Raw genomic sequence first — 15547 nt, forward strand, 5'->3', positions numbered from 1 at the left:
CTTCCCACCGTTACACAAGTTACCTGACTGCACCACCTACAGAAAATGAATTCTCTTGCTCACAACTGCTAAGCCACCCCTTTGTGGAAACGGAATGCAGAATTTTGCTAGTGCGTTAACGTGTGAGTTAAGTGCCACAGACGAAAGGGGGAAACATTTATACCGCAAGTGGAGCAGTTTGTGAGCGCATGTTCTCATTTCGCTTCCTGTTCGTCTTTTTCCTTCAGTGTGGCTTGTGTTGGGCAGCTGCAGCTGTGAGGCGAGGAGAGGCGTCCATTTTGGGCACCGATGGGCTCTGCCTCTTTCGCGTCGCCATTGCGCAAATCGCTCGGGTTGCATAGGGGGGTTCATACGCAGGTTGGGAGGTGGTTGGGATGGCAAACCTGGGCGTACTGGAGAAAACAAAGCCTCTTCCCCCATTTTTTTACACTCTTAACCCTGGCCTCTGCCTGAGACACGTGGTTTCATCCCAGGTGGCAGATCTGCGCTCAGTGCAAGGCAGAGTGATCAGATGAACTCGGTTGCCTGAGGCTTTCATGGTTGGGTTACTTCTGGCTGTAAGGATGAAGTTGGGAGTGGGGGTTGCCCATCTTCAGGCCCCGATCTTCCTTCTACTTTCACAGAGATTAGAAATAGTAGAACTAGGCAAATGGTTTTCGACATCTGGCCACCCATAGCTGCAAACACAGAGGAAATAACACCGCTGTACAGTGGTACTTTGGGTTAAGAACTTAATTTGTTCTGGAAGTCCATTCTTAACCTGAAACTGTTCTTAACCTGAGGTACCACTTTAGCTAATGGGGCCTCCCGCTGCCTCCATGCTGCCGGAGCACAATTTCTGTTCTCATCCTGAAGGAAAGTTCTTAACCCGAGGTACTATTTCTGAGTTAGCGGAGTCTGTAACCTGAAGCGTCTGTAACCTGATGCGTCTGTAACCCAAAGTACCACTGTATTATCAGCTTGGTATGTCTCCCCCAATTCGTACATCTGCTGAGGGACGCGGGTGGCGGTGTAGTCTAAACCAGCAAGCCTCTTGGGCTTGCTGATCAACAGGTTGGCAGTTCAAATCCCTGCGATGGGGTGAGCTCTTGTTGCTCTGTCCCAGCTGCTGCCAACCTAGCAGTTCGAAAGCATACTAGTATGAGTAGATAAATAGGTACCACTGCGGTGGGAAGGTAAATGGCGTTTCAGTGTGCTCTGGTTTCTGTCATGGTGTTCCGTTGCACCAGAAGCGGTTTAGTCATGCTGGCCACATGACCTGGAAAAGCTGTCTGTGGACAAATGCCAGCTCCCTCGGCCTGAAAGCGAGGTGAGCACCACACCCCCATAGTTGCCTTTGACTGGACTTAACCGTCCAGGGGTCCTTTTACCTTTTACCTACATCTGCTGGGAGGTTTTCATGTCACTCTTTTGGCTTCAGCCATATACTGCGCAAACCCTTCTCAATCAGCTCATTCAATTCTACGTTCCAGGGACTTCCAAAGGGCTTTAGTGCTTAATAGTTTGAGGGTGATCTTTTATTCGCTGAATGGAAGTATCTGTATCTGGGAGTAAACATGCTGATTAAACCGGCGTGCTGTTCCCATGACTTGCCTTCTTCCCTAACCCAAACACATGATTCCCCCCCACCCCACCCCTGGGGCTTTAGGCTTGTTGAAATTCTGGCTATATTGTCTCCTATCCATAAGCTTTGGATGAGTGCAATGAGGGGTAGGCAGAGTAATAAATATCCTAAGTGCTTTTCAGGTCCCCAGGGCGCTTTGATTGCGAGTGCAACAATATAGAGCAGCTCTTGCACTGACTGCGGGCATCTGGTTCTTCGAATCTTAAATGCGTAGCAAGAGCATCGATCAGAGCGAAGCTCCCTGCCTGTTACGCTACACCTAGCAGACTTCTATTTTCTGCTTGCTGTATGCTATAAAATGGATGATTTAGGGAAATCTGTGGGAATGGAGAATCCAGAGTTTCAGGTTTGTTCTTGCTCTTCAAACCTATTACTTTAGATCAGTCAAGCTTGCCTTTCCAGGCTGGAGCTCCTTCCTATATAAGCAGACCCCTTTCTGCTTAAAATCATTTCACGCTGCATTCTCCCCTATCCCTACTCACCCAAAAGAACCTTCTTTAGTACTAAAGGCATCGATGGAGCCATAAAAAAACAAAAAAACACCCACCTGCAGAAGAACAGGGGAAGTATGTAGACAAATATTCCTCTTCTGCCAGCGAAGCTTACAGGTTTCCTCAAATAGCCATTTGGTAGGTCTTTTGCTCTGATCCCAAAGGGCTGACATTATAATCAGAAGGGCTCCCCACCCGCTTCTCTTTAAGGGAAAAGTACCGTATTTTTCGCCCTATAGGACACACTTTTCCCCCTCCAAAAATGAAGGGGAAATGTGTGTGCGTCCTATGGGGCGAATGCAGGCTTTCACTGAAGCCTGGAGAGCGAGAGGGGTCGGTGCGCACCCAAGGCTTGCGGAAAGCAGCCTGTTCTGGGGTCGGGGGAAGCTCGGGCCCCAGCCCAGCAAGCTCCGGGAGCGATGGCGAGGTTGCGCAACCTCGCCATTGCTCCTGGACCCCCAGCCCCGAGGCTAAAAACGAAGCCAGGACAGCGAGCGGGATTCATCCCGCTCGCTGTCATGGCTTCTTTGTTCTTTGGGGCTCAGGGGGGGAATAATTTTTTTTTCCTTTAGTCCCCCCCCCCCCCAAAAAAAAATAAGTGCGCCCTATGGGCCGGTGCGGGCTATAGGGCGAAAAATACGGTAACTATTTTATTACATTACAATTTGCAAGCGTGCACACTTCATATCTGATGGGAGTGTGGCAGCATCTCACTTCTCTCCCCCCACCCCCAGCAACCGTGGAAGAAGTAGCCTTTAGATGCAGAAATGGCAAAGAAAAACTGAATGGGAAGGCAAGCCTAATTGGGGGGTGGGATTTTTTTTGCAAAACGCGCCATTATTAAAAAGAGCAGAACCTCTCAAGGCTTCTGCTAAGCATTTGCAAATGGAGTCCTAAAAGGGACGGCAGAGAGACCCACTTACACTGCCCAGTAGTTTGAATTTTTAGATCTATCACAAGCATTCCCAGCAATGTAAACACACACAACTCAAACCCAGGTATTCAGGTGTATTCAGGCTGGCTTTCAGTTGTGTGTGTGTGCGTGTGTGCAACCCTGAGGTTTACGCAATTTGAAGTGTAGCTAAAGCTGGATTGTAACTCACAGTAATGTGACATGTGCGAATAAGAGTTATATTAAAATAGGAGCTGTTAGTGCCTCTCCAGGTGGGAGAACCTATTTTTTCCCTTGGTTAAAAACGGTGCCTTGATAAGAACCATGCCATCCCTGACCGCTGGAAACAGTTCCCCTGCGTCAGGAGCTCTGCTTAGATGCCATTACTTCTGAGATGCATCAACCACATGAATTTGAGCTACAGGGAATTTCCATGCCGGTGGAGCACATTCTTATCCACTAAAGCACGAGTTTTCATGGTGCAGTTGTGCTGCAGCCTCCCCATGGAAGCAGCATCAGCAGGCTTCCATACGGGGGCCATAATTTCGGAGCTAACCTTCAACGTTCAGTGAACAGCGGAAGCAGCGGAGAGAAGCATAGCCATAACCGAGCATCGCTTTTGTTGTTATTTACAGCCAGAGATATGCTGTAGCCAAACAGCAGGGGCCTATTTGAAATAGGGAGCTCATTCAAAGGCTAATAGGGGAGAACTGGCCAGGATGATTCATTTTTATTGCCAATGCAGCAAGGAGAAGTGTGAGTCGGAGTCAACCAGCCTTCCTTATTGGCTGCTTCTGCTGAGCAGTTAGGAATGGGTTCATTTCACGAACCTACATTTCCAGCGCTCAGGAATTCTAAAAACCTGGTTGTAAAACCAGAGTGTGTTAGCAGTTCTGAAATGAATGTGAATTGTGGTATTCTGCATGTGTTGATGTTAAATTTATATACAGTGGTACCTCGGGTTAAGAACTTAATTCGTTCTGGAGGTCTGTTCTTAACCTGAAACTGTTCTTAACTTGAGGTACCGCTTTAACGAATGGGGCCTTCTGCTGCCACTGCACCGCCGCTGCGTGATTTCTGTTCTCAGCCTGAAGAAAAGTTCTTAACCCAAGGTACTATTTCTGGGTTAGCGGAGTCTGTAACCTGAAGCGTCTGTAACCTGAAGCGTCTGTAACCCAAGGTACCATTGTACTACCCTTCTGCGTGTGTTTGGTGTGTTGTTGTTGTTTATTAAATTCATATACAGTGGTACCTTGGGTTAAGTACTTAATTTGTTCTGGAGGTTCGTTCTTAACCTGAAACTGTTCTTAACCTGAAGCACCACTTTAATGGGGATTTCTGTTCTCATCCTGAAGCAAAGTTCTTAACCCGAGGTACTATTTTTGGGTTAGCGGAGTCTGTAACCAGAAGCGTATGTAACCCGAGGTACCACTGTACTGCCTATCATCAAGGTGGTTCACAGAATAAAATACAAGTAAATAACTAACCAAAACAATAATGCCCCCCAGGCCCTTACTGTAGATATAATGTGATTTACCTGGAAGAAGGGGTTTGCCAAAGGAGTCTTTTCCCCCCACACCCATCTCCCTTCCATAAATAAAAGAGCCATCAATTTACTGTCCTGATCGCTGACTCCGGGTCCTTGGCATTTACCCTGGCATAGAGGAATTGTTTCTGGCTGGAGTTTTCCAGAGACCCTAGAATTCTTTCTTGAAGGTTAAACCAAGGAGCGGCTGTAATCCAGAGGAACATTTCTTTCAACAGATTCTGATAATCTGCTTAGGGGCGGGGGCGAGGTTGGAGGGGTTCCCCGCCACCGCCTTTTGGCCTAAATCTCTTGGGGGTTTGGGAGAGAACTCGCTTACAGCTCAGTGTGTAGCAGGCTTGTAGCATCCTTTTTAAGCCCCAGAGCTGGAGGGAGTGATTCTGGTTGGCAGTGCTCTGTTGTCAATTGGCAGGGGACCACTAATGTCTTAAAAGGCCAAGAGAGGAGACAGTTTCTACTGGCACCTTCGCAGTACTTCTGTTCTCCTCTCCCTCCAGAACTGGAACATCCCCCCCCCCCCCGCGCGCTAAATCATGGTCATCCTCTGGCCTCTCTCTGACCCCAGTCCTGCTTATCTAATGTAAATTGTAAGCTCTCTCCGAAAAAAAGCTGTTTTAGCTGCAAACTGGCAAGGTTCTTACATTATTACAAATGTGAAACAATCATTTCCTATTTGACCGCTATCGGTGGCTTAAAAACATCTCTCTGTTTGGGTTAAACACTGTGGGTTGTAACAAGACACTTGAAATATGTGAGCAAGTTCTCTCTGGCTTTATTCCATTTCCAGTATTGACTGTCTTGCACCAATTGCTCTTTTGCGCTGATACATAAAGCACACGCCATAGTGGGGCTCATCCAGACATCCTACGATCCTGCCGGCAGAACGTTTGGTTGTTTCTGGGGCAAGTTGAGCGAAAAGGGCTTGGCTTAGCTCAGCATTTATTTAAAAAATGGAACCTCAAGACCACCCAGCCACCTCCTCAAATTGTACACAGGAACCTGTTATAGTAAAAAACAACAACTGCTCCTTTCCCCTTATGGGGTATCCAGGAGCCCATATAGAATCCTTAAGTAGGTCCCCTGTTGGAAGGAGAAAATAACAGAGGCCAACCAGAGAATATTGAGAAGCAAAGCAGCTAATAAGCATGATCTTTATTAAACTGTTGCAACAGGGTCACCCACTCCCCCCACGCAGAGAGGGAGGAGAGGAACCCAGAACAATGGTGTGCAAGCTCTTACATAGACTTTTGAAATTGCCTACCCTGTAGCTCAAGGTAAAGGTAAAGGACACCTTACAGTTAAGTCCAGTCGCGAACGACTCTGGTTGTGGCGCTCATCTCGCTTTACTGGCCGAGGGAGCCAACATTTGTCCCCAGACAGTTTTTCCGGGTCATGTGGCCAGCATGAATAATCCACTTCTGGCGAAACCAGAGCAGCGCACGGAAACACCGTTTACCTTCCCGCCGGAGCGGTACCTATTTATCTATCTACTTGCACATCATACCTACATCACAAAAAGAGGTGGACCCCACCAGAAATACACCATGGGTGCGGTCTACAGTGGAAAACCTGTCTGTCAGGATACCTGATAATTGTCAATCGTTGTTCTACCTGGGCAGCCTGGCCAATCTTTTGTGATTGTAAATACTTAGTCCCTGAATCCAGGTCACAGGCTCACCCTTACAACAGGATTTGTGAGCAAAGAGACAATGGGGAGAATATTTGAGGTTACTAGAAGAGTCAAAATGGCTTTAGGATTGTTCTCCTGTACTATTTCAGACACGTGGTTTATATACTTACGTGTGTGTTTGTCTTGTACATTTATTTTATATATATACACACGAGACCTTAGGATTTCTATAACAAACCTACTCCAGCTGTTTCCTAGTTCTTACAAATCACACCCAAGATACAGTTGCAGAGTGCTGTGTTTGGAGGGGTTTCTGCATTTCCTCTTTGGGCAGATTGACTATCCTGGTGAATATCTTACAAAGCCCCTTTAAGTCTGTTTGCGGGGTGGGGGGGAGAACTTTCACTCCCTCCCTTCCACTGCTGTCAGTCTAGGTAGACCATTTCCCTTGACTCCTAGATGAGAAGGCTTTCCAGGGGTGCAAAGCAAATAATTGCAAGGGGAATCAAAGAGAACATTTATCTTGCCTGCCTCACGGACTGCTTTACGATACGATACAATACAATACAATACAATATTTTTTATTGTCATTGTCCCATACAGAACAACGAAATTGAAAAAATCTACATCAGAGATTCAAAAACCCTCAAGCCTGCTATCCCAGCCTGGTCAGCCCCTAAAAACTCTGATACCCCATAAGTGAATACAATATACAGTGGTACCTCAGGTTAAGTACTTAATTCATTCCGGAGGTCCGTTCTTAACCTGATACTGTTCTTAACCTGATGCACCACTTTAGCTAATGGGGCCTCCCGCTGCTGCCGCGCCGGTCTGAAGCAAAGTTTTTAACCCGAGGTACTATTTCTGGGTTAGCGGAGTCTGTAACGTGAAGCGTATGTAACCTGAAGCATATGTAACCCGAGGTACCACTGTACTCACATAAAGACTACCTTACACTGCGTTTAAAACCCAAATCACATTTGGATAGAAACCGTTTCTCAGGCGGCTAGTCCTAGTCTTTATAACCCTTTACCTTCTTCCAGAAGGCGGAAGCTGAAAGAGATAATTTCCGGGGTGTGCACTATCCTGCACTATCTCTGCAGCTTTCTTATGACACCTGGAAACATAAAAAAATTAAAAGAGGATTAGACAACTTCACGGAGGAGAGGACTATAGAGGACTGCTACTCTGCCTCCACAGCTGGAGACAGTAATGGTTCTGAATATACATTGATGGAAACCACAGCAGGGGACGGTTCTCTTTTGCTCAAATCCTGTTTGTAGATTTCCTACAGACATCTGGCTGGCCACTGTGAGAACAGAATGCTGGACTAGATGGGCCATTGGTGTGATCCAGCAGACTCTTATATTCTTGTGTCTCTCCCCAGATACCAGCATAGTTTGATTTCTCTGTCACTACACACACACACCATGACTCAAGTTGATCTGGGCGCCTGAGGGGGAACTTTCCTTTGAGTCTGGCAGAAATGCACCCCAAACTCCATCATACAACTTTTATGAAGTTGATTCAGAATAAAAGGACCGGAGGACAAAGCTAAAAGCAGAATGGTGCTTCTAAAAGAAAGAAAATGTTTCAGTTCAAGCCTGTCCTATCGCAGCTGCTTACAAACGGGCACCTGGTCTCCTCATGTGTAATGCAGCAATGTTGATAGTCCAGCTGAGGGGCTTAGAGGGACAAAGGACTGTTTGGCAAGGGCCATATTTTCAGTTTCATGATTGACAAGTGGCTCTGTCAGTGAAAGTGTTTTCGACAGCTTTTGGAAATCGGGAGATGGGCTATCCTCCGTCTCTCTGCCAGACAAAACCAATTATGTACTTTGTATATTCAAGGGGAGGTGTAACTTCTCTGTTTGTGGGGAATTGAGAATGGTATCTTAAAGTGACGGGTTGGCCTAAATGAGGCCTTTGTTTCAGCCCTTACCTTAAATAACACTGATTTTTATTCTCTCCTCTTCTAACCCATATTTCTGTGTTTCTTTCATTCCCAGTGCTGCTGTTGGCATTGGTTTCTATGGCAACAGCGAAACCAACGATGGGGTTTATCAACTGATCTACGCCCTAAATAATGCTAATCGCACTCTTTCGGAGATTGATTCGCTGGTAAGAAATCTGATGGGTTGAGCCGATATTATTATTCTCTCTCCCCCCCCCCTTTCATCTAATGCAAGCGCTCTGGTCCTGATGAATTATCTGGAATGCCTGAGATTGAGAGCAGCTGTCTGAGAACAACAATGTCTCTTCCTAGGGAGAGCACAGAGGCTGGTGCAAACAAGCCAAACATTGTGTTAAAGCCTCCTTCGTCTCTCTCCGTTTTAATCCGGAGGAGAGCATGTGCTCTCTGCTGTCAGAATTCACAGCCTGACCCTACTTTCTGTGTTTCCCAGAGGCGAAAATGGAGACAATTTCGTTTCAGAAATTGGGATAGAGATAGGAAGGGATGGGAAGCACAAAGCAGTTCTACTCCCCTCTGTCAGTGTTGGGTGCAACTCTCTGTAGTTGCAGATCATAGCTTTTTCCTGATAACCTTTGAAAACCCAGTGCCTAGAAAAGGTAGAACTTGAGATCAGGGGAGATTGTTAGACCCCAGAATCACAGAAGACTGGAGAGTCCAGTGCTGAAAGCACAGGGTTGGTGGGTGGGGGCTATAGTTAAAGCTGCTGGTGGTAGTAAATTAGAGTATTAAAGCCTGGCGCCTCCTTCCCAAAGCCCCGGAAGCTTCTGCCCAGCTTAAGGAAGCAGGCGTGATGCTCACAAGCATGGCGTCCCTCTCCCCTCCCAGTCGCCCTCAGAAGCTGGCCCCTCTGGCCCTAACTGTTCCCCTGCCAAAAATGTTGCCGCACACCTCTGATTCTGGTGCTGTTGAGAACACAGCTCTGGAGCAATTCAGATGGCACCGTGCCCAGGGAGAACTAGTAGCGTATCACCTGGGAGTCTGTTGGGTCCATTCTTCTCATGACTTCTTCAGGAATTCCTGGCAGAAAGTCACAGCTGAAAAAAGACAGCAGCAGTGCTTAAGACCTGAGATGGAAACCCCCCAACTGCAAAACAACAACAGCAACAACAAACTACTACCAAAAGGTGACCAGTTTGGAAATGAAACCTCTCTTTCCATCTAGGGGACTAATGGTACTCCTAGCATCTTGGTTTAATTTGTGTTTCTCCTGGGTTTACTTCACATATACACAAACTGGGTTTTCTGTTTCTGAGTGGTGGTGGTGGTGGTAATCCAAAAAGCCTAGCGATATTTAAGTACTAGGCGGGGAGCACAGTGTATTCAGATGATGCCCTCAGTTTCAGTATATATCCATTCCCTGTAGTTGGTTTGCTTTCACTGGCTCTTGGAGTGCCTGAGCCTTTTAGCATGCCAAGCTCCTCTTTATGCCTAATAATAATAGCAATATGGACCCACCTTTCACCCTAATGCCTCCAGGTGGGTTATTCACTTTTAAAAACTACTATAAAAATGTCAATTATGGATTTTCTGACTTTGCAGAATATTCTGAAGGGAGGAGGCTCTGCTGCATAGAGCTTTCTCCTTGCTTTCTTGATCCTTTGACTTCCGTGTGGCCAGAAGGAGGCCTATAGATAGATTCCATAGCAGCTTTTATATTGGAAAAGAGTTCCTTTTTGTGGGTACCAGTGCAACACCAGTAAACAGGGAGATTACTTGGAGCAGACTTTAGCCATCTTCATTGTTCACATAATGGAGGCCATTCAAGTGGTTAAACTGGGATTTAAAATGGGATAGCTCAGTCGCTGGAGCATAATCTCAGGGTTCCCACATTGGGTAAAAGATTCCTGCATTGCCGGGGGTTGGACTAAATCAGGGGTAGGCAACCCAAGGCCCATGGGCCACAAGCGGCCCATGGGGTTGTTTGACCATCCCACAAGCCGCCCCCAAACCGAGCCGCCCTCTCTGCAAGTCCCCACACAGTGCGCTAAACGGGTGCAGTGCGATGCAGGGACTCGCTTCTGCGGTGCCAGAAATCACGTCTGCGCAGCTCAGACTCCGGAAATCGCGTTTGCACAGACACAGACACCGGAAATCGCATCTGCACAGATGCAGACACCAGAAATTGCATCCGTGCACGCTCTCTCTCTCTCTCTCTCTCTCTCTCTCTCTCTCACACACACACACACACACACACACACACACGATCCAGCCCATGGAGGGACCTCCACTGGAGTGAACCAGCCCAGGTGAAGTAAACCTTGCCAACCCCTGGACTAGATGACTCTCATGGTCGCTGCCAACTCTACAGTTCCATTATTAGGGTAGAGTTTTTTTGGTCTGTTGTTCTAGTGCATGCATACGTAATTTCACCAATCTGCTTTTGGGATTTGGGCTATAGAAACTGAGGTGGTGGTGATTATTCTGGTTTCAGCGGATCTTTTCCTTGAGTGTATTTGAAGAGATTTGGTCAAAGTCCTGTTTGTGCACATGATGGAAGCCGAAGGAGACTTTGACTTTGAGCTGTTCTTGGCTGTCCCTTCTACCCATAGAAAATATGACTGGTTCAGAAATAAACCAGCTTGCTGGTTCTGAATGTTCTGTCTGCTGTCTTTTGCCAGGTCTCAAACACCTCTGTGCAGATGAAGGTGGCTCTGGAGCAGCACCTGGCGCGGCTGAACGAGATCTTTGCCACCCGAGGCGACTATGTGCAGACACTCAAGTTCCTGCAGCAGATGGCAGGCAATATTGTGCTGCAGCTCTCGGGGCTCCCTGTCTGGAACGACGTCACTGTAGACCTGTCTCAAGTCGCTGGTGAAGTTGGTTACGTGGAATATTACAGGTAAGTTGAGAGGGGATATTGCGGAGGGCGGGGTGCATGGCCCATTGGGAGACTTCATGGAGTTTGCTATGCAGCCTTGCATTTCCTGTCAAAAGCAGAGCATCTCAAAGACAAAGGTAAAGGTACCGCTGACCGTTAGGTCCAGTCGCGGACGACTCTGGGGTTGCAGGGAGCTGGCGTTTGTCCACAGACAGCTTCCGGGTCATGTGGCCAGCATGACTAAGCTGCTTCTGCTGAAACCAGAGCAGCGCACAAAAATGCCGTTTACCTTCCTGCCGGAGCGGTACCTATTTATCTACTTGCACTTTGACGTGCTTTCAAACTGCTAGGTGGGCAGGAGCAGGGACAGAGCAACGGGAGCTCACCCTGTTGTGGGGATTCAAACTGCCAACCTTCTGATCGGCAAGCCCTAGGCTCTGGTTTAGACCACAGCGCCACCAGCATCCCATAAGACAATGGAGACGTGTTTAATCTAAGACTCATGGAAACTGTTACATCATCACGGAGTCAGGAGGTGGGAATCCCCTTGTTCATCTCTCTCCTCCGCTTTGGAATCCCTCCCCTAGGATGGGGTGGGAGCCTTCCAAAAATTATTGGACTCCAATTCCCAGCAACCCCAGTCAACGTGGCCGATGGCCTTGGTGAGAGTTGCAATCCAGACATATTTGTAGATTCCCCGTTCTTGGTGGTGTCTTGTAGGAAAGTGGTTGGAAAGATAACAGGAGGAACGTGGGGAAGAGAAAGGGGCTGCAATCCATGCAGCCGTTCTGTAATAGCAATGGCATGGGGCAGTAAATAAGGCCACTTTTTCAGGATCACTCACTTTGCACCATAAGAAGGTGATATGCTCAAAGCGCTATAACGTTTTCATCACATCAGTGCATCATAGCAGCAGTCTTAATCCGCACTGGTAATGGTGAGTACAGAATTGGAAGACTGGGATTAATTCAGCAGCAGAAGTAAGTCTCGCAATAGGGAAAGAGCTGCAACGCTAGCTTTCCAGCTGCAGGGTCATGGCTGAGGTCAGCATGGTGTGGGCACACAGGCAGAGCCAATCTGGCACCTCCCACTGTTGCAATCTCCCTGCCACCTCACCTCTCCCTCTCCCACTAAGTGTCAGCAGCGCCCCCGCTGTTGGGAAGCTAGCATTACATCTCCACTCCCACCAGGTGAACCACTTCTGTACAGCCATAAAAAGGGGGAGGAAGAGTCGTAAGTTACTGTCCCCATCCTTCAATGGTCCTTTTGGGCTGAATAAATGGAAGCAGGATTGTGTCTGAATGGGATGCCCACATGTTAGTCGAAGGGTGAGGATGATGGCTCAACTCGAGGACATCTTTCCTGTTGTGCGAACCCTCGGGGCATTTGTTAAGGCAGCAAGGGCACAAGGAGAATTATCTGTGGCGTCGAGCAACTGTGGGTCTTGTGAGCGCACTGTCCTAACCTTGTTCTCAGTCAAACTCTGCCGCTACCCCCTCCTCTCACTGCCTCCAGGTTTTCGCCAAAGCAAATATGTTTTGAGTTATGTATCCTTCTCAGTGCTTAGCAGCACCCTTTAAAAGGAAGGTGTTTCTTCTTAAGAGGCAAACCTAGCAGCCCGTCACGCTGCAGGCATTTGTGACATTTCTGCTCAGGAGGAAATGTTAGCGTTGCATAAAGGCAGATGGCACCTCTTTGCATGGGCTCTGCATAAAGGAGCCTGTGGCACTTGGGGAAAATAAGCTCCACTTTTTTTTGGGGGGGGGGGGGAATTCTACTGTTCTCAGATGTAAGGGTAAGTTGTGTCAGTACGATTCCAAGGTAGAAACTGAGTGTGCCTCTACAGTTGAGGGAGAAGGCAGGCATCAGAAAGATTTCTGGATTCGAAAATGCTCACGCGGCTGTTGCACAAGTTTGAATGTCTCTGTGCACTTGGGGTTTCGGTAGAGCTTGAATGCCTGGGTAGCTCAGTTGGTTGGAGCGTGGTGCTGATAATGGCAAGGTTGCAGGTTCGATCCCTGTATAAAGGTAAAGGTAAAGGGACCCCTGACCGTTAGGTCCAGTCGTGAATGACTCTGGGGTTGCGGCGCTCATCTTGCTTTATTGGCCGAGGAAGCCGGCGTCCAGCTTCTGGGTCATGTGGCCAGCATGACTAAGCTGCTTCTGGCGAACCAGAGCAGTGCACGGAAACACCGTTTACCTTCCCGCCGGAGCAGTACTTATTTATCTACTTGCACTTTGACGTGCTTTCAAACTGCTAGGTTGGCAGGAGCAGGGACTGAGCAACGGGAGCTCACCCCGTCACGGGGATTCGAACCGCTGACCTTCTAATCGGCAAGTCCTAGGCTCTGTGGTTTAACCCACAGCACCACCCGTGTCCCGATCCCTGTATAGGACAACTGCATATTCCTGCATTGCAGGGGGTTAGACCAGATGATCCTCAGGGTTCCTTCCAGTTCTATGATTCTATGAATTGTTAGGGAGGGGAGGAGTCTGTTGAATGAGTGGTCTTCTGAGCCGGTCATGTGGCACAGCAGCAGGTTGTGGCAGCCAAATCCAAGGTCTTTGATTCAGGCTTGAATGACTGGCAGTCGCGCAGCTTTGTTTATCTGAAAGGCCGTCAGAATGTCTAGAATGATGCTTGCTTAGTAAAAGACTGCCGTAGCTAAAAGGACCTGCTAATTAAAAGAGGAATGGCTTAATGTGAAGGGGAAATACGAGCAGGCCTTTTAAGCTTCCTGTAAACTACATTCGTATAAAAGGTTTACTAGATGGCTGGGCTGTTGGTAGATACGTCTAGACGGCTTTCTCTTCCGGGGATCTGTTTAGGCACTCCTGATGGTAGCCCAGGTGCTTAGGGGAGCTTTATTCTGCCCCGAGGTGCGCTGCTACAGTGCTGCGCAGGTATCGGCAGAGAGCTTGCATGGGTTTGTGCAGTCCACATGAACGGTTTTCCATTCTCACGGGTCAGTTGTCCGCATGCCATTCGCCTAGGAGTTCATCCAAGTGCACAGCAACCTTAAATATTGAACAAAATACTGTGGGAACCTTGTGGCTGCTTATGTCGTTTGGCAATTGCAAACCTTCCTATTTTGTATGTTTAAAAGAAGAAGAAAAATGTGCAGAGTATTCATGAACTGGGGAAAGCTCTCTTGCCTTAATAAATGCTGAAAGCGACCTTCCTAAGGAGAATGTCCATTCAAGAGCTCAGAAGTGGCCATGTGACCATGTGTGCTATTTCCGCCTGCATAAAGGCTGATAAATGCAAGTACCATACATGTCACACGTGGCGGCAGAGGGAAGCGGTCACTTGGTAGTTCTGCAATGCTGGCAGATGACTTTCCAAACACAGGAAGCTGCTTTTTACCAGGTCAGAGTGTTTGTCTGTCTAGCACAGGGGTAGGCAAACTAAGGCCCGGGGGCTGGATCCGGTCCAATTGCCTTCTAAATCCGGCCCACGGATGGTCTGGGAATCAGATTGTTTTTACATGAGTAATGTGCCCTTTTATTTAAAATGCATCTCTGGGTTATTTGTGGGGGCTGCCTGGTGTTTTTACATGAGTAGAATGTGTGGTTTTATTTAAAATGCATCTCTAGGTTATTTGTGGGGCATAGGAATTTGTTCATTTTTTTCCCCAAAATATAGTCCGGCCCCCCACAAGGTCTGAGGGATGGTGGACCGGCCCACGGCTGGAAAAGGTTGCTGACCCCTGGTCTAGCACACCCTTGTCTGCTGGCAGCAGCTCTCTTATGGCAGGCGTAGAGAACTTCAGGACTCCTGCCCAGGTCACACATACCCTGCAATTATCTCCATCACATCTTCTTTGGGAGTTTTTGCCTAGCTGGAAAATGTCCTTGAACCCCCATAATTCTTTTTTGCTTGCCTGGATGGAAGAGAGCGGGCTCCTCCAAATAACTCCTTTATTCAGCGTTCACTCTCAGTTTGTTTATGGGGAGACCTATATGACTATGAACGTTCATTCTGGTTTTCTTGCAGAGTGCTTGCGCTTCTCTTCCCGTTTAATCATTTGTTTCCCCCACATTTCTCACTGTATTGCCTCGTCACTTTGCAAACCACAAACTCTGTTGCCTTTTTTAAAAATATAAAGTGGATCTCATGTGCTAGGGTGACAGTGCTCTAGTCCAATTTAGCTGTGCAAACCTTATGTTCCAGTATGCGCTTGAATGCCTCGCACAAATTGGTAGCAGTCTCTTAAGCACTCAGGAGGGTGAATGTATGTGCGTAGAAATTAGCCTACTGCACAGAGGTAACATTTGCATTAATTGCCCTCCTCACCTTTGCTCTAGCCCCTCCCACTACTGGCATGTGGCTGCCCAGAAGGATAGCTCAGTTCACTAGAGCATGGTGCTGATAGCGCCAAGGTTGCAGGTTCGATGCCATTACGGGACAGTTGCATATTCCTGGATTGCTTGGGGTTGGACCAGATGGCCCTCAGGGGGTCTACAGTTCCATGACATGCAGTCCCCTAGCTGGAAGAGGTTCCCCACCACCAGTCCACTGCACACTTTAGGATCTCAGATCTTCCCCATCACCTGCTCCTCTGACCCTTC

At 47.8% G+C, this 15547-nt stretch overlaps 1 protein-coding gene across 2 annotated transcripts in view; it reads left to right on the plus strand.

Moving 5' to 3' along the window:
* The window catches only part of TTYH2 (tweety family member 2), an 81188-nt gene that overhangs the window by 38197 nt on the left and 27444 nt on the right, over positions 1 to 15547 (plus strand). For both annotated transcript variants that reach the window (XM_079965506.1, XM_079965505.1), the window contains exons 3-4: positions 8192 to 8303; positions 10776 to 10996. In XM_079965506.1, the coding sequence (XP_079821632.1) occupies positions 8192 to 8303; positions 10776 to 10996 (333 nt within the window). The remainder of the gene's footprint in view (positions 1 to 8191; positions 8304 to 10775; positions 10997 to 15547) is intronic.

This window comes from Podarcis cretensis, assembly GCF_951804945.1.
Source record: "Podarcis cretensis genome assembly, chromosome: 2".
Taxonomy (NCBI): Eukaryota; Metazoa; Chordata; class Lepidosauria; order Squamata; family Lacertidae; genus Podarcis; species Podarcis cretensis.